Source organism: Equus przewalskii, chromosome 8 (assembly GCF_037783145.1).
Source record: "Equus przewalskii isolate Varuska chromosome 8, EquPr2, whole genome shotgun sequence".
NCBI classification, from domain to species: domain Eukaryota; kingdom Metazoa; phylum Chordata; class Mammalia; order Perissodactyla; family Equidae; genus Equus; species Equus przewalskii.
The window spans coordinates 79,851,093-79,873,628 of record NC_091838.1 but is presented as its reverse complement, the minus strand read 5'-3'; the positions used below and the strand labels follow the sequence as shown (position 1 = coordinate 79,873,628).

The 22,536-nt window shown below is 51.0% G+C and overlaps 1 protein-coding gene across 2 annotated transcripts in view; it reads left to right on the top strand.

The window, feature by feature from the left end:
• COL22A1 (collagen type XXII alpha 1 chain) overlaps nucleotides 1-22,536 on the top strand; it is a 293,252-nt gene that overhangs the window by 25,607 nt on the left and 245,109 nt on the right. For both annotated transcript variants that reach the window (XM_070631019.1, XM_070631018.1), the window contains exon 3: nucleotides 2,091-2,657. In XM_070631019.1, coding sequence (XP_070487120.1) covers nucleotides 2,091-2,657 — 567 coding nt within the window. The remainder of the gene's footprint in view (nucleotides 1-2,090; nucleotides 2,658-22,536) is intronic.

The following is a 22,536-nucleotide window of genomic DNA, read 5'->3' as shown; positions in this document are numbered from 1 at the left end:
TGTGCCCACAGTCCAATCTTTCCCAGAGTCTCCAACAGAAAGTGTCCCCAGAGCTCCAGAGGGCCCTTTGGTGAGGACTCTTGAGCAAATGAACCTTCTGCAGCCTTAAAACAAATTTGCTTAAGGATTACAGCCACGGGCCTGGGCCTGCCTGGCCCATAGCAGCAATTATTCTGAACAGGCTGGGACATTATTGTCACAGAGAAGATAGGATGACCTTTTGTGTCCGGGAGAAAACCTCCCTGTGAGTTATCTCTGAGTCCACACATCTGGACCAGCACACCCCAGGAACTCCAATCCTGTCAGGGATCCAGCTGCGAAGCCAGGGCTTTCCCTCGGCGCCTGACAGGCGGACTGTAGCTGGGATTTTAAAAACTAGAGGGAAAGTAGAAGTGGAAAATTCAAGAGTGGCAGTGGCTCGGGGCAGGATGGGGAAGTATCTGTGTGTGTGTGTGTGTATGTGTTTAAATACATAAAGCTTTATGGTTTCATGAACGTAATTGATTGCTTATAAAGATAAAATCAGAAATACAAAATAGTACAATTCATTCGTGGTTCTGCCTGCCGGAAGGAAGCAGTGTTTCTTTCTTAGTTTCCCTCATGCACGCATACACAATCGCACACATAGACACACACAACTCTTCATACCTGACAGTGTATTGGACAGTGTATCATGTTGGTAAATCAGGATTCCTTTACGACGGACACTGTTGGGGCGGCCCCGCTTCCGCTGTATGAACACAGGATGGTTACTATTTAAGTAGCTCCATATGGTGATCAGCTCGGTTGTCTCCAGAAATTTGCTCAGCAATGCTGCCATGAGTTTCATTATACATCTTTTTTTTTCCCCCTTCTATTTCTCTGCTTGTTTTTTTGGGTAAATCACTCAATTTGCAATGGGTGCATCAAAAGATACCCTGCTTTAGGACCCTGAAAATGGATGTGATGAAGCCCACGGCCACTTGTCGGGCAGGCATTCCCCTCATGTTCTCACTGGTTACCATGCTCTTTCTGACTTTTGCCAGTCTGATAGTTCAACAAAACGGGTTTTTTGTTTGTTTGTTTTTGTTTTGTTTTACTAGCCAAATGTTTGAGCCAGGTATTCCCGGAGGCCAGGTCAGCTGCTGACCAAGCCCCAGAGTCTGGAAGAGTCCAGACCAGGGCTTCTTGGTAGTTTCTGTGTATATGTGTGCAGTATTTTGGAGTTTAGAAAACACTTTTCCTCCTATTATCTCATTGTGAAATGGGATGAGCAAGCTCTCGGCACTGGGTTGCCGTGTGGATCAGAACTAAATTATATAGTGCTGTATTCTGTTTCATCAAAAGCACTGTATAGTTTATATAAAATTTATATTTATAAAAATATAAGTATATTTTTATAAATCATTGGAGAATTTCTAAAAATGTATATTTAAAATATATGAATGCAATGTATTTTATATGATTTCTAATGATAGTGCCCTGGCTAAATAAATTATGTTCATCTATGCAATGGACTCTCTGCAGCCATGGAAACTGGCATTGTCACACTGGAAATGGGTTTCCAGCTTATTGCTGGATGTGAGAAAAACAGCTTATATATCAGTGTGTCTGATACAGTCCCATTTCCATCAATAACTGTATGGAAATAGAAAATAATTAGGTATACACACTGTGGGTTAACGGTGGTTATCTCGCTGTGGCTGGGAATATGAGCCTTTACAACATTTTTTCTCTGCCTTTTCTGAAATGGACATGCATTATTTGTAGTAGGTTTGAAAAATAATGAAGTCCCTTTGTAACCAAAATAAAAGTATTTAAAGAAATTGGCACAGTGGTGTTCCATGAATGTTAACAGTTTTATGTAAGATTATATATTGTCAACTGAACCTCATGGCAACCTTGGGGACCATTATCATTATGTGACAGTTAGGAAGCTGAGGTTCAGAGCTTTAAGGCAGCCACGTTAGGCCCCCAGCCAGTAGGAGGCAGAGTGGACAGGTGATTTAGGCAGGTCCCTATGACCCCAATGACCACACTCCTAGGCCCCAAGGACAGTGCCCTCTTTCCACAACCCATTGCCGCTTGTCCCCTTTCTCTCGCCTCTGCAGGTTGCAAAACTGTCCACTATGACCTGGTCTTCCTCTTGGACACCTCCTCCAGCGTGGGCAAGGAGGACTTTGAGAAGGTCCAGCAGTGGGTGGCCAACCTGGTGGACACCTTCGAGGTGGGCGCCGACCACACCCGCGTGGGGGTCGTACGCTACAGTGACCAGCCGACGACGGCCTTTGAGCTGGGCCACTTCAGGTCACGGGAGGCAGTCAAAGCGGCTGCGCGGCGCCTGGCCTACCATGGTGGCAACACCAACACAGGGGATGCTCTGCGGTATATCACCCGTCACAGCTTCTCCCCGCAGGCCGGCGGCCGCCCCGGGGACCGCGCCTTCAAGCAGGTGGCCATCCTCCTGACTGATGGCCGCAGCCAGGACCTGGTCCTGGATGCTGCGGCCACCGCCCACCGTGCAGGCATCCGCATCTTTGCCGTGGGCGTCGGGGAGGCGCTGAAGGAGGAGCTGGAGGAGATTGCCTCGGAGCCTAAGTCGGCCCACATCTTCCACGTGTCTGACTTCAATGCCATCGACAAGATCCGGGGCAAGCTGAGGCGCCGCCTGTGTGAAAGTGAGTGTGTGGCTTGCTGCCCTCGCAGGGCTCTGGCCACCTGCCAAGGGCGTGGGGACCGTGACCCAGAGCAGGGTCTCCCTGAGCAGAGAGGAGCCATGTGGCGTGATCAAGGGAAGCTCGAGCCGCGCAATTAGCAGGTGGCTGAGGTGGGCTGGAGACCACCATTCTAGGCTCAGTTATGTAAGAAAGCTGGTGGCACCTACATCCAGCAGGTGCCCGTCACGTCACCCAGAGTCAGTTCAGTCCTCCCCCTTCCAGGGCAGCAGAGGCAGAAAGGAAAGAGAGCTGGGCTGTAAACCCCACCCGCCCTGAGGCACTTTGGAGACTGGGTAAATGTCTCAGTATGGCGTCTCCATTTCTGCAATGGGAAAACATCTGCTTACTTCCCAGGGCCGTTGAGGTCACAGCCAGTGCCTGCAAAGGCTTTGCTAAGCGTCTGCACTGGAAGTGAAAGATACAGGGTCCTTTTCCTCTCCTGAGCGGTTGCAATGAGAGATCGTGTAAGAACATGGGCACAGACGGGCTTCCGGAACTGTACCTGGCAACCCTGAGTCAGCCATTTAGAGATGACTGGGCGTGGCTTATCCCAGAGGCCAAGGCTATTGACCTGGTGCCCTCTGAGATAACCCGAGGTCTCAAACTTATTTGTCTGGAATCTGTTGACTGTGGCAGGGGGTGGGGGATGGGAGAGGAAGGAGGGGAGGATGGACAGCTGACTGAGACCTTTTGGCCTCTGGGGCTCTGACCCGGAAGGCTGACCTCCAGGACCCTAGTGGGGTCATTCTGAGGCCAGCCCCTTCCCCAGGACAGGCAGGGTGAAGCAGGTTTCTTGTGCACCAGCTTGTCTCCAGCTTCCGCCTCTGCCTGCTCCACTCGGTCTTCGTTTCCTTTTTGGGTCACAATCAATGCTGGATAACTTCCCCCTCCAGGGCCAGCGTAGGGGTGGAGTGGGCTGGGAGCAGAGTTTCAGCCTCCGTCTTGCTGACTTTTGTGGGGGACTGAGCTGTGCTGGGTAGAGGAAGCCCAGAGGGTCACACCACGCTCAGGGCAGGGAAGCCTGGGGGCCTGGGGCGGTAGAGGAGGGGCTGGCGGTGGGAGCAGCTAGGCGTGGCTTGGCCTGGTCCCAGGGATGGCTTGGCTTGCAGCCTGGTGAGAAAGCAGCTAAACCATGTCCCAGACTGGATGCCCTCGGTTTCTTTACCACTCTGTGACTCTTTTCTCTGTGTTGCCTCACTTCATCTCCACTGATTTATTCACACTTACCGAGATCTACTTTTTGTGCTGCCTTGTGTTGATTTCTGGGTCTATAGACAAGAATAAGACACAGCCCCTGACCTCAGGGTGTTCACAGCCTAGCTGTCGAAAAAGACACATGAAAAGGAATGTGATACTGCGAGGGTGACTTTAATAAAGGTGCCACAGAGTCTCATAGGCAGAGTCCTGCTGTGGTTATGGTGGATGGTGACCTTGACAATGAAGGAGGGCTTCCTGGAGGAGGTGGTGCTTAGACTATTTAGAAGGACAAGCATGAGCTGCAGGCTGAGGTGGCGGCACAGGATGGCCACCATTGAAGGATGGTACAACAAAGTCTATGAACCATAACGGGCCCATGTGGCGGGGTAAAGGAGGACCATGGGGATTGGTGGCTGTCTCAATGTCAGGGTCTCGATAAAGGAGCACCTTGTGTGCGGAGGTGAGGCACTGGAAGGTTTTGTGCAGTAGTATGACATAGTTGGGTCCATGTGAGTGTGGAATACTGGCAGGACAGCAGGGAAAAAGGAAGACCCTCTACAAGACTGCTGGAGAAATTCAGAGTACAGTGTTGGAGAGAGATGGAGCATTGATGACCAGGCCCATTTTAAAGATGAGAAAATCGATGCCCAGAGGGCTAAGTGAAGGTAACGTGCCCTATAGAATGCAAGGCCCTGGCCATGGACTTCCCACAAGTGACTTTGTTTGACCGTCTTGACAACCTCGTAAGATAAAGGCGATCTCCATTTGCAGATAAGAGCATTCAGAATGTGAGATCCTGGAAAGCACACTGCAAGGCCTCCTGGGTCCTCAGCAGGAGGCCAGGGTGGTGATGGGGCCAAGCTGGGAAAGAGGAGTAAGGGAGGAGAGACAGCCCAGGCAGGCTAGGGCTAAGAATTGATCTAGGTGTGTGCTGACCAGAAATCAGGGCTGACAAGAGCCAGACATGGGGTCACAGCCAAGAGGCAGAAATCCAATGTAGTGGCCTAGGGTCAATAAGCACCCAGCTGTCATCCCAGAATGCCTTGATGCAGCGCCCTGGGAAGCAAGGCTACTTCTGGACCCTGCCCACTGGCATTTAGCCATCCTGCCAGCCTTGGTTCAGACTGGTTCTAAGTCTTGGCAGGGCAGAATCTAGATTTCGAAGAACTTCTGTGCCCAGGGATGGTTCTGGGAAAGGCAGGGACGACCCCACGAGAGGTTGAGTCACTGGAACCTGCTTCCCATTAATAAAATGGCAGGGCTAGGGGCAGAATCCAGGCCTTCAGCCTCCGTGCACTGGCCTCATCCCACTTGCCCCCAGAACAAAGATTCCACCATCATTGACCTTGGCTCTGAATCGGGGACACTGCTTTCAATCACAGGGAATGGAAAACCCCACTCTAACTGGCTTAAAGAACAAAGCATGTTGACGACACACATGATGAGAAGGTCGGAGGTCAGGCAACCTCATGCTCATTCCAGTCTCCCCATTTCTAGCTTCTTCTTTCTTGGCATTAACTCTGTTTTTGGCAGACTTACGTTTCAGGGTCCCAGAAGTGCACAGTTTCCACTGAAGAGACATTGATGAAGGTTCTGTTTAGAGAAGAGTGAGGTCAGTGAGGGAGACTGAGGCATCCTGGAACTCGTATGGGGAGAAGACAGCTGATGGAAGGGATAGAAGTGTTACAGGAGCCCTGTGGGGGTGGGGAGGGGGCTTCCTGACAGGAGCTGGAGTCACCTCATGGAGGAACACAGCTACTGTCTCAACTAGGGCCTGGAGGGAGCAAGAGAGAAACCCCTGCCCTCCCTCCCCTCTGGCTTGGCTGGTGCCTCCCATTAGCCTGACCCCACCTGACACCAGCCCACAAAGGAGCCCAGGTGATGTAGTCACAGTGGACAGCCTCCCAGGCTGAGCACAGAAAGGATGTGTGAGGGCAAACTGGGGCTGCCAATCCAAGACAGCTGCCAGTGAGTCTTCGAGCTCTGTGAGAATTCAGACCCACGAGGAGAGGAAAGTCCAACTCAGCAGGTGTGGATTGAGTCTGATGGGACGGTGTAGGCCCTGTGGCTCTTCCCAGACCATCGCTGCAGCCTAGGAGTGGACACAGGCAGACTGTTTGGGGCCGAAACTGCATGACCCTGTCCAACATTTGGGAGTAGAGTTAGATACCGCCCCTACTCCTCAAGGACTGGGGTTTGATCCATGAAGGAAAGCTGGGGGGCTGTAACCAAGAGAAGGGGAACCTACAGGCGAGCCTGGAACACCACAAGTCCCCCATGACATCATTAGGGAGAACTCGTGGACTCGCTGGAGCCAGGCTTCTCCAAGTGCCTGAATAGATGTAAGATTTGAGTTATGCTCAGCCGTCTGATGGGAATCCGTTTTTGTAAATACAGCTGTGAGCTGACGAGGGCCCGCTCTATTCTGGTGACAAACGAAACAAAATCCCCTGACGGTCGCTTCAATTAGAATCAGAGCAAAACAGAACAAAATAGCAAACAGTAACATATTGGAATGCATGTAGGAAGATTAAATCAAGGAATGTCACAAAACCCAAACAACCAGAAATCCGTTGGACTTGGAAGCTACCAGTGGGTGACTTCACAGCCCAAATAGCAGCTGATCTGAATAGGGGCTTCAAATCAATGATCTGGAAAATCATAGACTAATAGTATGGGTTTTGTTGGTATAGTAATCATTCAATCTATGCAGCACACTCTTTCATTCATTCAACAGCCGTACATTGTAGCAGTCATTGGATTCAATCGAATCCATTCATTCATTCAGCTTCAACCCAATGATGCATTGTAATAACCATTGATTCCGTTCAATCCATCCATTCGTTGAACAACCACACATTGAGTGATTCCTCTCCTGGGACACATGCCAAGTGCCCAGGATACAGTGATGGATCGGATGTGCTTTTTATCCTTGAGAAGCTTTTGTCTACTTGGGGCAGCAGGAAAGGGGCAGATAATTACATTATGGAGTGTGTACATGGGTTACCACCTGCCATTTTATATATCTGCTAGTTTATCTACCTAGGTTCTGTCTCTACACATAAGAATATGATTTTCATGAGGGCAAAGTCTGTTCCTTGCGGTACCGCAGTGCCTGAAACAGAGCCTGGTATGTAGGAGGAGCTGCCTGAATGTTGTTTAAAGGAAATCAAGGGCAGTGACCTGGTGGTTAATTCTGTGCTTGCGCTTGGGATGTGCACATTAGAAGTATGGATGCAATGATCTACCCTCCTCCCAAATGTGGAGTGTAAGAAGATTCAGCAAATCTGAAATCATAGCCAACAATAACTGAAATATTTGACTCATCCCTATTTTGGTGAGCAGAGACAAATGGTTAGATTTTGAAGGTTGATGAGTGTCTGGAAAAGGTAGGCTTGCTGGGATAGGCTGAGTCATGCCAAAGATATCACCCTGCTTCCCAGGGTGGGACAAATGCCCAAGAGGACACTGACCTGACTCCCCTGGAGGAGAATAACACTCAAGAGTCTGCTGGTCACTGAGCCCTGGACATAGACAGGACTCTACCTCACGCTCTCACTCTGTCCTCACCCAACCCTGCGAGGTGGGTGTCGACATTGACATTTTGCGCATGGGGAAACCGATGTTCCAGACCTGCACTGGCAGCCCGTGTCCATTGGCCAATCAGGGGATGTTCCACACTGAGAAGTGCTGCCAGTAATACACGTTGGATTTTCTAGACTTAGTGTGAAAAAGAAAGTAAAGCATTTCATGAATATTTTGTATTGATTACATATTGAAAATGATAATGTTTGGGAAATTTAGGGTTAAATAATATAGTATATTCTTAAAATTAATCTCCTCTGATTCTTTTTACTTTTTTGAATATGGCTACCAGAAGATTTAGCATTACATGTGAGGCCCACATATGAGGCTCTTCTACTGCCTCTCCTTCTGCCTCCTCCTCCTCTTTTTTCTCCCTCTCCTTCTTCTGTGATACTGATGCTGCCCGTGATAACTGAGGTCCGATTGCTTCCAGAGCCCATGCTTTCCATCCGGCTTGGCTACAGAAGAGCGGCCGGGCAGCTCTGAGGGACAGCAGGCTCCTGGGGCCTGCCCTTCAGAGGGGAAGCTGAATCCCAGGTCAGTGCACAGGAAGTGAGGGGCTGCGTCCAGGCTGGGGTGCAGCAGCCCCCAGCCCTAAGGCAGCACAGGTTGGGGAAATCCAGCTAAGATTGACCATGTGAGCAGAGGAGGGGGCAATGTGGGAACAGGGACAGCTTGGGATTGGGTAGCATTCCTTTGGGGTGGCCACTACAGAAGCCTGTCTGTCCAAATGCTCCTAGGCCACCTGCAGACCTGCCCCGTCCTTCCACTTCTCAGGACCTCAAGATGCCTTCATTCGACACTGTGCTAAGAGCTTCATAGAATCCCAGCTGCATATCCTACCACCCAAGTCATAGCTGCAAATAGGATAACTGAGTACTACTGATTGATTTCTTCTAACACATTAGCGTTTGCGCTGTGCTTACATCCATCATCTGAGTTAATATGTGCAACCCTAGTGTTGGAGGTTGCACTGTGATTCCTCCTGATTTACTGGTGAGACGAATGGGTTAGAGTTACTCCCCAAGGTGGCCCAGCTGGCAAGGAGCAGAACTGGGAGTTTGATCCCGCTCCGTATGACCCCAGGTCCTGAGTTCTTACCAGGAAGCTATGATGTTTACGAAGCATCTTTACCTCCACCCAGTCATTGAAGTCTCACTATAACCCCCTAAATCAGCTTTCTGGTTCTCCCTATTCTATGCATGATGGCACTGAGGCACAGAGAGGGTAGATGGCTCAGTCACGATCACAGGGAACCAGGTAGTAAACCCTCCATCAGTTCAGAATCCCCTGCCTGAGAGTCTGAATCCTTCCCTGCTACCCTTCTGAAATCCAATTGGCTATCTAATTATTGAACCTCCCCCAGTGCCTAGCACAGGCCTGGCTCGCACTTGGTGACCGGTGGCTGTTTGTCGAATAACTGAATGAAGCTCACGGCCCTTGAAATCATTACCCCCATTTTATAAATGAAACATAATACCTGCAAGTTTATGAATGGAATACCAACAGCAACAATAACAAACAGCCACTGTTACTAGAGATGTGTTTCTGGTGTCCCAGCCTCCACGGCCGCTCCCAGGGGCCTCCCTAAGGTCTGCGATGGCACGTGGCTCACTCTCCCCCTGGCCTGGGGCTCATGCAGGGAGTCTCCTCGGTGTCACTGTGTCGATCCTGCCTCTCCTCTCTGCGGTGGCCTGACCGGGTTCCCAGGGGACTCAGTGTCAGCCTGGCTTCCTGCAGTGTGTGGGGCGGAGGCTCAGATGGGCCCAACCCCAGAGCATCGGCTATAATTAAGAGCTTTCTCCACCCCGGGCTCTGTCTTGGCCGCAAAACAACCTTTATATAGCTGATCGGGTGGCCGTCAGTGAGCCTGTGGAATGCCAGCGGCCACAGCTGTGAGGGCCCCCGCCTACTGCTATTCTGGGGACACTCTCTGGTGGTCCTCTCTCCCCTCTCCCCACGGCAGGGGGCGCCTTGCTGGTTCTGTGGACAATTGGGCTGAGTCGTTAGTGTGGATTAGGGCAAACAAGGGGCCCCTCCCAGGCTCCTGTGGTGCCTTGTATGTGACACGTGGTCCCTCTCTGTCCCTGTCTCTGTTGCTGGTGTGTTCATGCTCAGCTGCGCTGCTGCTCCAATGAGTTTGACGACTGGATGTTATGCTCATCACTGTGTGACAGAGAGAGAGAGAGTGAGCGGGGAGGGGAGACGCTTTTCTTACATGGGGTGAGATTAATTTCATTGTTCACCTACAGTTCTGACCGGAAAAATGTCTGCATCTACACCCCAGCTCTGCATTTTGATTCATGCGTGACTCCATGCATTCACTCAGCCCCCCCCCGAGTCTCGGCTGCCTGGATGGGGGGGTTTCTCCCTCCTCACAGACTCCTTTGCCGTGGCGATAAGTGAGATTAGGCTGGGGGATGGGTGCTGAGAGGCCATCCCTGGCTCTTCAGTGTGGCCATCAACAGACCACTTCACCTTCTGAAGGAGTGAATTAGTAGGTTCACTTCAAAATCTCTTTCGTACTTTTTTCTTTTTGTTATGCAAAGCATTTTCAGTAAGTAACCCAAGTTACCTATGTGATTGGGAATGGTATATACTGTTTGGTTATTTTTTCAACACGTGTTTGTCAATCCCCTATTATCTCCCAGACGTCTCCTCTGAGGCACAGGGTTACAAAGGTAGGTGAGACATCCATGAGCCTACTTTGAGGTGACACTTTGGGGAAAGGAAGGGAGACAGATGATAAACAGGTGAAGTCCGTGGGCAGGTGATTTCCTGTGGTGATGAGTGCTGTGAAGATGGTAAAGCGGGGCGGCCACCTGAGGAAGAGCTCAGGAGGGCAGATCACAGGAAGGCCTCTCTGAGAAGAGAAAAATCCAGCTGAACTTGGAATGGCATGAAACCACCGTCCACGCCGAGATTTATGGCCACAGAGTTCCAGGCCGAGGCAACAGCAAGAGCAAAGGGCCTGGCTGGTGTGGACTCTGCGTGCTGGGGGCATGGGCCTGTGTGCTGGGGGGTAGTGCTGAGGGCAAGGGCAGCAGCTAATGTCCTTAAGAGAGAGGGTCATTATCCCCCTGGCAGGAGGCAGAAATGGAGGCTTAGCTCTGTGGCTTAACTGTCCCAAGTTCACCAGCTAGAAGGAGCTGGTCCAGGGGTCGGCTGCCAGTCTTCCTCAGCCGGAAGCAGAGTCCACCTCAAACTACCTGTAATAGTCTGTCCCCTTGAAGACCCAGTGATAACTCCCAGGGGAAGGGCTTTAGGGCTGGCTGTTGGTGTGCCTGGGTGGCACATCCAGCCTGGGAATTTCTCTGGGCCCATCTTCCTCCCAATCTGAGCCTTGTAGTCATCAAAGAGGGCACAGCTCTGCTGGCGGCACTGTCCCCAGTGACCAAGCCTTCTTGACCACACTCCTGCCTCCACCCCCATGTCCCTCTGCTCTGCCCAGAGATTCGATGGTAACATCAAGACACACACACTGCACATACACACACACATACACATCACACCTCCCCCACATATATACACCACACACACGCGCACACACTCAGCACATATGCATACACACACACATCACACATGTACAACACATACGTATGCCACACACACATATACACCACCCACATACACAATACACTACACACAGATACACACGCCACATCCACATCCATACACACACTAAACACCCATACACAAACACCACAACACATGCGTAAGCATCACATATGCACACAGTCAATACACGCCACATACACATACAACACATATACACACCACATACCCCCGTGCACACCACATACGCATCACACTACACACTACATACACAGTACAAACACCACATATACATACACATACATAGCAAACACACATACACAAACACCACACCACACACATACACACTACATATATACACACAATCCATATATACCACATCACACCCTCACATGCACATGACACACCCATGTACACCCCGCACACATACACATACACACACCCACCATACACACATCTGGGAACATGTATGTGGCCAGGAGCTGACCCACCCAGCTAGTCCTCTGGGTGGGTCCAGAGGAGGAATCGGTGGCAGCATCAGCTGTGGGTTTGGAGCCACCACGTGGATGTCTGTGGCTTGGCCCTTGGGACCGCAACAGCCTCCAGAAGCAATTCCGGCCGGGGCCCCACCCTTTTCCTGAAGGTCACTGGGAGTTCCTTGTGGAAAAACTTGTTATGATCGAGGTCACCCCTAGAAATAGTAATTGGGTTACTTAATTCTGATTATGTGCTGGGAAATTTTATTAGAAAACTACTGAAAATGGTGAAAAGCTAAAAACCACCCCCACCCATCATTTCTCTGTAATTTGTATACCGAGGAAGAAGACATCGTCTCCTGACTCCTCCCAGCCAGGGCCGAGCCTGCCGGTGACCTCTGGGAGCTCTTTGATCCCTGTCTCTGGCTGCCTCCTGTCTGTCCCTAAATCTACATGACCCACATAGCAGAACCCAAATGGCCCTGCCTGTACCCTCTGTTGAAGCAGAGGACGTGGCTCCATCTCATTCTTTATAACCAGTGGGTCCCCTCGATGTGAGGAGCACGTCCCGCCATTTCCTCGCTTCTCCCCAGCTGACTGTCGCTCGCTTTGTTTCTGGGTTCTGGGTTCCTGAGACGGTGCAACAGTGTGTACCTTGTTCTGAGCTCTGAGTGTGCCTGCGAATTTGTGCCCCTCTGTAGATTCCCAGAAGAGGTCTGTGTGGGTGATGCACGTGCACTCTGTGAGCCTTAGGTCAGTCACCTCACCTCTTTCTGCCCGTCTCTCCATCAGTACCAAGTGGGTGATGGCAACATTCCCACCTTGTAAAGTGTCAAGAGGATCGAACAAGCTGGGACGTGGAAGGTGCTTGACACAGTGGTGGCCCTGAGCACGTGCATACAAGTGTTTGCTCTTACCGTACACATTTATATACATACATATACACATATAATTTATATACCTATATAGATATTTTTTATCTATCTGTATCTGTATGTTACTCTCCAGAAAGAAGACGAGTTAAATACATTTCTCTTAGGGCAGTGTTTCTCAACCTTTTATCATTATTATTATTATTATCTCCCTCTAAAGGAGCCTATGTCACTGTTGGATTTTTTCCCTAATTGCCCCCTTCTCTGAACTTGTAACAGCACACGTAACTGTATCTATCTGTTTGTGCTGCTGGGTAGGGTTGAGCTGTGGAGGGCCACAGACCGCTGTAGTCTCTGAGAGATTTTCGCCCCTCCCTCAAAGCAGTTTTGGCCCCCTTGGGGGTAGCATTGCCCCCTTTGAGAATGCGTGACTTAGGGTGTATGAGAAGATTACAGGCTGAGAACTCAAGGAAGGCCTGGGTTCAAATCCGGCCTTCTCTCCCCCGGGACCTGGGACTCCATAGCATCAGCTTCAGCAGGTGGACTCAGGTCTAAAAGTCAGAGTTAAATCCAGGTTTCTCTGTTTATTTTGACAAATTGCTTTTTGAAGCTTTGGCTTTCCCTATAAAAGGAAGGCAATAATATTGCCTCCTACTTTCTAGAGCAGAGGGAACAGGCACATAAAAGGCTCCCTTTGCAGCCTGGTGCATAGCAGGTGCCCATCAAAGTTAGCGCACAGCATCGCTATGACCTCTGATCTGCGGCAGAGGGACTGGAGTGGAATCCCAGCTCGGCCACCTGCCAGTAAGGGGTCCCTGGGCTGGGGACTCACCTCTATGAGCCTTGGGTTCCTCATCTGTAAAACCGAGATGATATTGACCAATCTGGCGAATAACTCATTGTGGTTATTATTGTTTTTATTGTGTTGTTATTATCATACTCAATATTTTTATGGCAAGTCTATATAAAAAAGAACATGCCCAAAATCAAAGTGCCCAAACGTACCGTGGCTGGATCTGAGCTCCCCGTCACAGGAGGGAATCAAGAAGAGTCTAGAAGTTCATGGACTGTGAGTTCTGTAAAGGAAGCTGGCCCATTCAGGAAGGCGAGACCTTCCTTGATCTAGTGCAGGGATGGCAAACCACAATCCATAGGCCAACTCCGACCAGGCACCAATTTTTACAAATTGAATTTTATTGGAATACCACATGTCGGCTTGTTTATGTATTGTCTGTGGCTGTGTTTGCACTACAACGGCAAGCTGGGTAGTTGTGACAGGCACCACATGGCCTGCAAAGTCTAAAGTATTTACTGTCTGGCTCTTTACAGAAAAAGTTTGCCAACCCCTGATAGTGTGTTCTGACATGATGACTGGGAATCTGAAGTCACTGCCACTAACTCCTGGGGTGACCCTGGATAGGATATTTTATGGGGGCCTCCATTTCCTCCCTGGGTGCTGAGTGGGGTTAGTGGGATTCCTTTCTGAGCCCCCCTTCTCTTCTGTGTCTTAGTCGCTGTCACACAAAACCGGCTACCCTGTTCTGTGTGCAAGAAACCCTCCTGCCCTCCCAGGTTGCAGCCAAGGGTTCACACCCCAGTGGGACTGGAAAGGGCTTTAAGGTCAGATATGAATCTGCATCCCCCACTTGCCACTGTCCAGCCGAGAGGGCCTTGTGCCAGCCACAGCACTCCTTGTCCCTAGTGCCCTCCCAAGTAAAAAGGAGAATGCACCCGCACGGGCGTGACCATCTCCTTTACTGGGACCGCGTCATGACAGGCATTCCAGCTTATGGAGCTTTGAGTGTGCAGTTCTCGCAGTGGTTTTAGTTTTGAGTTGACAGAGGGATGAAATATAGTGGTCACAACTAAATGGATACTTGCAAAAAGTATACATACGTACACACAGACAGTCTATATATAAATAAATGTCTCTATGTAAATATGCATCTGCATCGTTAAATACATGGAGAAATTCTGCATTTCTGAGTGTCCCACATCCTGCAGCTAACCCTGTCCTAGCTGAACTTGTTTCCCACTTCTCAGAAGACATGTGGGTCATGGGGGTTACACTGTGTCTGGGGCTTTCCAAGAACTGTAGTTGATTGATTGCGATGCCTCTGATACAACCTCGAACTTACTGGAAGGCTGAAGGAAAAGAGTTGTCAAAGCAGCATGTGGTAGGTGACTTGTTTTGCTGTAAAACATGTCAGTCGTTGTCCTTTTAATTACAGACACTCTCGCTTCTTTGAGTTTACCCACACACAAACACACCCACGCTCACCCACACAAACGCGGACACACGTATACACCCAAACACAAGGCACACACACACACGCCCGCTCATACACACACTCAGATGCACACATGTATACATACGCCCTGCTCTGCTGTTAACCAGCTGTATGGATTTGGGTAGAAGACTTAACCTCAGGTTCCTTGTCTGGAGGAAACTTCCTGTTTAGGAAGCAAAATTCTCCCCTTAGGCACATTTCAGAGATTCCGTGAATGTCTGTAGATCATATGGCCTGAGCCAGCCTAGACCCTGTTTTCACTGCTGCCCACGTTCCCCACTTCAGAGAAGCGTCCACCAGAGCAGGGAGAAGGCAAAACGTTGACTAGTCACGTGAGACTGTCGGAGGCAGATCGCACAGCCAGCAGCTGGGCCACGCTCCCTCCCGTTCTCACGCCTCCTCCTTTGTCCTTTAGGCGGAAATTTGGGCCTAGGAAGTGAAAATTACTGTTCTTCACTATTTCTTTGCACATTGGAACTCAGAGGTAAAATGCACTTGAGTCCTTGATCCACTTACAGCAGGCCCCAGACACCATCGCTGAAAAGATGTACTCAGGGTTAGGAGGGAGAGTGGCCGGGCCAGCTGGGGCCTTGATGGATGCCTCAGTCAGCTTCTCACCCTCCTCCTTGCTTTGTATGAATTTCACACCGGGGTCCACATTCAGGAAAGGATGACTAGAGATACCTAACTGGGGACTCTAGCTCGGTAGCAGCTGATCCCAATGTCAGACCATCAGCCTGTGTCCTGTATTCCATTACCACTGGGTGGACAGAGGGCCTGGCCGAGAGATGTTGAAGGCACAGCCGTCCACAAGGTGCTTGTTGACAGGAGTGACAAAGGGTCTTAAACACCTGAGGAAAAAAAAAAAGGAAAAAAGAAGGAAAGAAAGAGGGAGCCAGTAGCCTGTAGTGAGGATCTATTAAAATTCTGGGCTTTTGGGACTTTTCCTTTTTTGTTTTTTTTGAGTCTTTACTCCCAAGGCCCTGCAGTTTATATCATAGGTCAGTTCTTGGGTGTTTAGGCTGATAGACCTGAGTTTGAAGTCCTGTGTCTGTCATTTAGCTTCTCTTTACTTATTACTTAACCTCTGTGCTTGACTTCCTCATCTGTAAAATGGGTACACCAATCCCACCTTCTCTTGTGAAGATGAAATATGGCCAAGTCTGAAGAGTGCCAAGAGCAGTGCCCGGCGTCCTGACACGGAGGAGGTGTGGGGCGGGTGTCCATCATCCTTCTTCTCTGTTGCCCATGTGTCCTTGAGGAAGTCACAGGACCTCTCTGACTCTCAGTCTCCTCATCTGAAATATGGGGATGAGAAAACCCACCTGATAGCTTTCCTGCAGCATTTTATTCATTGGTTCAGGAAGTCTTGATGAAATGTTCACCATGAGCTGGAAACCATGACTGTGTGGGTCACGGGAATGTGGGAGCTGATGTGATACCTCTGTTCACATAGAGCTTCTGTTTCAGGGGAAAAAAGCCCACAAAAGAGTAAGCACTTAAAAATTATAAGTGAAAATTCAAGCTGGATATTGTAATATGTTCTCTATTGGCTATAGCAAGAAAGAAGGGCTCTGCTTTAGGTCAGGTGGTTAGGGGGCCCTCTGAGGACATACCCAGGAAAAAGGCAAGATGAGAACTTTCATTCCGGGTAGAGGAAAGTTTATATGAAAGAACGGGATTGGCATTGTGCAGAATTTCAGGAAGCATCTTGAGTGAATACAGAAGTGATGAGGAGGCTTCCGGGAGTGTGGACAGAGGCTCATGTCTATGGGAAGAACTGGGAGTATTGTTCTGAGTTGAATGACAAGCCATTGAAGACTTTATTTCATTTTAAACTTTATGTTGAAGTATAAGAAACGTGTGGAAGGTGGAACATGTCTGAAGCGTGCAGCTTGATGGATTTTCACACTCTGAACGTGCCTGCTGCCCGCCGAAGGAGTTTAGGCAAGAGCGTGGTGCCGGCTGTTCACTCTCTAAGTTCCCTGGTGCTGTTGTTAGAAGATGGTTTCTACCAGGGGACATAGAAACAAGGTGGGGCTGCTGGGGGAGTCTTACACCAGGTCAGGGGTAACCTGAGGCCAAGTTTATATTCTGATCTTTCTTGCCAGCTACATCCCAGGGCAGCAAGAGTGATGGGGAGGGGAGTGAGGCGCGGGAAGGAGGAAAGCAAAGCGGGGCATGAGGGAGATGCAGTGGCTGCACCAGACAAGTAGCTGGGCGCTAAGTCACAAAGGACATCCGCAGAGACCCACATGCAATCAGCACCCTTGGACTAATTGATGGGGCGGTGGAGGGGTCTAGAATTTATTTGCCAGCTCTTGCTCATCTCTGCTGGTTAGATGGGCATGCTAACCTCAGGAGGTGTTGACTCCTCTGTAGCTCCAGGCCATGCAGCCATTGAGAAGGCCAGCTCCCAGCTCCCATGAGCCTCGTCTGAGCCCAGAAGTGGTGAGTGGGGACCTAACCTCCCAGGTCCAGCTCCTCTGCCCACAACCCAGAGCCCCTGAGGTCCTGTTCCGGCAGGAGTGATGGATGCCATGAGGAAGAGCAGCCTTCTTGGGTCAGGCTGAGGAGGGTGGTGTGAGAAGCAGGTAACAAACAGCAGGCGGGCCTGGGGGTCTCCGCTGAACAGGAAGTGGAGGAAGAGGGGGTGCAGATGAGCTGAGGAAGCCTGGGAGGGGCATGAGGTATGTCTGACGGAGGAGGCGTCCTATAGGTGTGGCCACGAGAGATCACTGGCAGGGCCAAGTGGGAGGCAGTGGAGAGCGAAGGAAGTTCCCAGAATGGGCTATATTTGGAGAAAGAAGGTAGGGGTGTGGGCCAAAGGGAAGGACTCAAAGCTAATTCCTGGGTGACACTGACGGAGTGGGAGACTGAGGGAGCAGAGAGATGGCAGGAGAAAGTGTGTCCTTGTTTGAACTCCGTGAGTTCTAGCTGGCTTCCAGGTCATGCTTACAGAAAACTCAAAGAAAGGGCACAGACCTGGAGAAACCAGGAGGGACAAGGGTGAGGCAGTGAGGTGGCCCGTTCAAGGATGTGCTTGCTCTCGGGGCCCTGCAATGTCAAGGGAGGCAGCTGGGCCAGGCTCTTTAGATGGGGGCCCTGGGCCCTCATGGGCTTCATCCTCTTCCTGGCCCTGCTACAGAGGGGACATAAATGTGATGCCTCATAGCGCAGAACTCGAAATCAACTAGGATCAAGGTAGAGAGAGTGAACAGTGAGCCGGACCGTGGGCCCAGATGCCCCGCAATGCTTAGAGGTCTGAGGGAGGATGGGCCAGCCAAGGAGGCTGGCAGGTGGGGAAAACCCCCGAGAGATGGAGGTGGGCGTTTCCGAGAAGAGGGTTTAAGGGCAAGGGTGGGGTGGGTGAGAGTGTTGGCTGGAAATTAGGAAAAGTGAATACAGAGTTGAACAGAGAAGCCGGCACATGGTGATGCTCTCGTGAGGAAGCAGAGGCTGGAAGGACTGGGCAGCTGGTTCACGGTCAGCTAGAAGGAGAGAGAATAGGAACTGAAGGGGAAGCTCACAGCCCAGGCTCCTTCACTCTCTAGGTGTGGGGATGGCAGGTGCAGCAAAGCTGGGCTGCAGATGGGGAATGGCAGCCATGGAGGGCCACAGAGGCAGGTGGCCCCTCCCTATGCCCATCCCAGGCTGGGCCCCTCCGGCTGCAGGTCTTCAGAGATGGCTGCAGTCTGCAGTGGGAGGTGCAGCCCCAGGTGGATGTCCTGATAGAAGGAGAGCTCATGGGAGGTGGTCCCACCTCCACTGGGAGGTCCCCACCCTTCCCTCAGGCCTCAGACCCTTCTCAGGTTACAGGCCTGCCTTCACCAGCTGCATTTGTCCGGGGGAAGGAGAAAGGGTGCACCAGCTGTTCCTCGTTAACGTCTGGCTGTGACTTCCCAGCAGCCTCACCAGAGTCCCCACAGGAATGTAGCTGGTGGCCATTCCAGGAACCCACCTGCCCTGACCTTCCAGGGTGAGGGGCCTGGAGCAAATGAGGATAGGGGCTGGCCAGGTCCACCTCCGCCCCATGACCTGGGACCCAATGAAGGGGTCCCCGGCCTTGCCATAGGCTCCCACAAGGCATTCAGGGTCCTCACAAGGTGGAGGGCTGAGCCCGGCCCCCTGCCCTCTCCTGGGGACTCTGGCCCTCCCGTCCCTGTGGACAACCTTTGTCACTGGTGCTCTGATTCTGGGGACATGACCCTGTGTCTGGACACAGATATGTCTGATCCCAGGCCATATGCCAATGGAGAGAATGTGGCCACGACCAGCAAAAAGTAAATAGCACCTTATCTTGTTTGCCCATCTCCCCTGAGAACCACAGACGATGGGAGGAGGCAGGAAAGCTCCTGTGGGGAAGCATTTGGGGCTCATTCAGCCAGGCCTGTCTTCCGAGACTGAGAGGGCAGATGGTTTGTCCCAGCCACAGAGTGACCTGGGGTCAGCAGTCTGCCAGAACCCAGGCCTTCTTCACGCCGTATTTACCCAGGCCTTCTTCACGCCGTATTTCTCACCTCCTCTCCTCCACCTTCCCTAGAGAAAGTCTCCTGTCCTTTCTGGGGAGCAGAGTGAAGTGTCTTGTCAACCCTCCTCTGGATTCACATGATAAGTTTGCCACTGCTTTGTTTTTATAATTCTCGGTCTGCTCAGAATCCACGGAGGGAAGAAAGGAGGGGTTATTTTCTTACCTGGAGGCCTGCTCAGCAACCTTCTCACCGAGGACCCTGCTCCGTGTGACCAATCCCTGGGGATGCCCCCTCCTCTCTGATCCTGTGGAAGCTCAGGGTTTGTGGGTGACGGACAGCTGACCTGGTTCAGGTGACGTTTCACTCGGCTCCTGGGCCCGTGGTGAGAATGGACGGGAGGAAAAGGAGGCCCTTTGCCATGAGATCATGGTGACCTTAGGACTGAATTTGGTGCTTCATGTACTTTCTCTTCTTAATCCTTGGTAGGACCCTGAAGGGTAGATATTAAGAGTGTGGATTCTGTTCTGGAGTTGAGCAAACTGGATGGTCAGAAAAGACTCAGGTTGCCACACACAAAAAGTCTAAGTTCCCTCCCCAACAGCGTGCCTTTCTCCCTCGCCGTCCACACAGCAGCCTGTGAAGATGGAATCGGACAAACCTGGGCTTGACTTCTGGATCTCAGATTATGAATTCTGGGGCTTGGGGACAAGTCACTTAATCTTGTGAGCCTCTGTGTTCTCTTGTGAGAAATTCACACTTAGCTCGCGGAGTGTTGGAGGTGGTACGAGATCAATGCGCTCAGTGTATCAAGATATTCAGTAGCTGATATTTCCTCTTCCTCCTTGAACTACCACCTCCTTAAGTTGAATTATTTGGAGGTGTTTTCAACACTTTTGAGTTCCTTGGAATAATGAGCTTGTTGGTTTCAAGATGAACCAGGTGACAGTCAGTCCACATACCTGCTCGGGGCATCCTAACTTTGAAATAGAGTAATTAGCGTGTCTCTAATTTTCTTGGTGAAAGTAATTATAAAAATCTTTAGAGAGAGAGATGTTTGTAAAGGAAAGAGATCTGTTTCGGAAGCATTTGAGAGGATGTGTGTTTTCCTGGAGTTCCCCTGAGGAGCTCCCTTATGCATCACTGCTGGAGGTAATGGGGACGGATAATTCAAACCTTCAAATCTCAGTGGAGGCGCCCCCACCCTCCAGCCAGCTTTGATCCCGCTATTTTTACCCACCCTAGCCTCAGCACTTCCCACAGGTTATAATCACTCACTTCTTGGAGACACCACTGCTTTCTTTGGCCAATTTCCATCCTGTCTGCTGGACGGCAGCTCCCTGAGGACAGAGGGCCTGTCAGTGTGCCTGTTAGTTTATACCTCGGGTCAGTTCAGTGCTGGGTCCATAGTAGACGTTCATCAAATGTGGAATGAGGGAAAGATTTGCATTTAGGTTTGATCCCTCTCAGACACCAGGGGCTAAAGTCCCCTTTAGCGGAGTGAGCAGAGGGAGCCAGGGCTCCCATGGCATCTGCCTGCTGGCCAAGGGCTCTGTGCCCTCCTGAGGTCCCTCTGAGAGGAGGTCGTCACAGTCTCTGGTGACACCTACTGGTGCTTGGCCCATGGGACATTCTTGGGAGGGAAACGAGGTCCCAAGAACCCAGGGATATTCGAAATCACACCCTTCTGGACCAGTCACACTCATACAGTAAAGAAATAACCATTACCTTCTTCTTGGCCTCGATGTCCTTCCCTTGTTCTCCTGGGCAGAGCCATCTCTGCATCGCCCTGAATTCCAGACCCTGCCTTGGATTAGAGGCTTCTCTGACCTGGCATCTTCCCACCCTCCCCCACTCCCCTCACTCCACTTTGGCTTCAGGGCTCGTCCCCCTCCCCACCCCCGGGGGCAAGCCAGCCCCTTCCTCCTCAGGGCCCTGCACCTGCTGGAACCTTCTGCCTGTTTGCTCTTCCCGTGTCTGGCTCATGCCCTTCTTAGCTCTTAGCTCAGATGTCACTCAGCCAAGAGGTCTTCCCAGACCAGCGTATCTGACATGCATCCTGACCCCCACACCCAGCGCCCCATCACGTCACCGACATAGTTGAGATATTTTCTCCACAGGGCTGCTCACACATGATGCACATCTCACTTCTCTGTGTCTGCGTTTGCTCTCTGCCGACTCCTCTAGCACGTGAACATTAAGAGGGCAGGACCACCTCGCCTGCATGTTGCATGCTTGTCCTCATGCTGGGATGTCTGTGCTGGGCACTTGGCAAATATGTGTTGGCCGAATGAATGAATGAATGAATGAGTGAGCAGGTGTTAGATGCCAGGCCTCATGCTGAAAACTTTCCATCCGCTGTCCATTTAATCTTCAGGATGATTTTGAATGGGAAAAAAGCTACACACTTTCATCCCTATTTCCAGGTCTGGAAACACATAGAAGGGGCAACTGACATGAAAGAGGCGAGGTCTGAGGACTCCAGATCTTCTTCCCCATCAGCCTTGGGGAGCACCCTCTCCCTCTGGGCCTGCTTCAGCTTCACCTTGCACCAGCAGGCAGACATGAGCTCGGGCTAGGGAAGGAGAGATGGCCCTGGTGGGGCCTCTCGTCACTATTTCCTCTGCCTCTCTAGGCCCCAGACAGAGATTGGCGCGCTCCCACTGGGTGTCAGGGAGTTCCCAGCTGTGTCAGGGCCTGGCCCGTCACACCTCGTGCCATGCGTACTCCCAAGACAGAGGAAGTCTCTGATCCCTGATCTTGTGGACCCTGTGTTCACAGCTGTCAGCAGGTCCAGGGGGACTTTTCTTTCCGGCAATATTTTGTCGCTTTCCACCAGGCTGCCTCTAAAACTTACATAAACATTCCCCCCAAATACTTGGCACCTTGAGCACACCCTCCCTCCTGTTTAATGGACCTGACAGATGGGGATCGACCAGCAAGAGGATCTGGGGCCTCAGGGGAGGAAGCCAGTGCTGATAGACTTTGATCTAGAAAGGAAATGCAGGCCAGGAATCTCCAGAAAGTTCTAGAACAGGAGGTGGAGGTAGAACCTGGACCCTGGGTTATCGTCTTTTCATTTTCAACCATGGCCCAGGGATGCAGTTAATAACAATCTTTGTTTTTTCACGCCTGGGAAAGCACCTTGTTTACCTGTAAAATATGGATGCTAATATCTGCCCTGCGGAGCTGGGGAGAGGATTAAATGAGGCCATGCGTGTGACCTCAAGACAGTGTAGCTGTCCAATGTCTGGCTGGTTATTATTATGTTGCACCCAGGGTGCCTTCCAATGCTGAGATGTGTGGATAGAAAAGTGGTCCAGTGCTCGATGCCCAAGTCTCACTGCCTGGGCTTAACGCCCACCTCTGCCACTTGCTGGCTGTGTGTTGTTGGA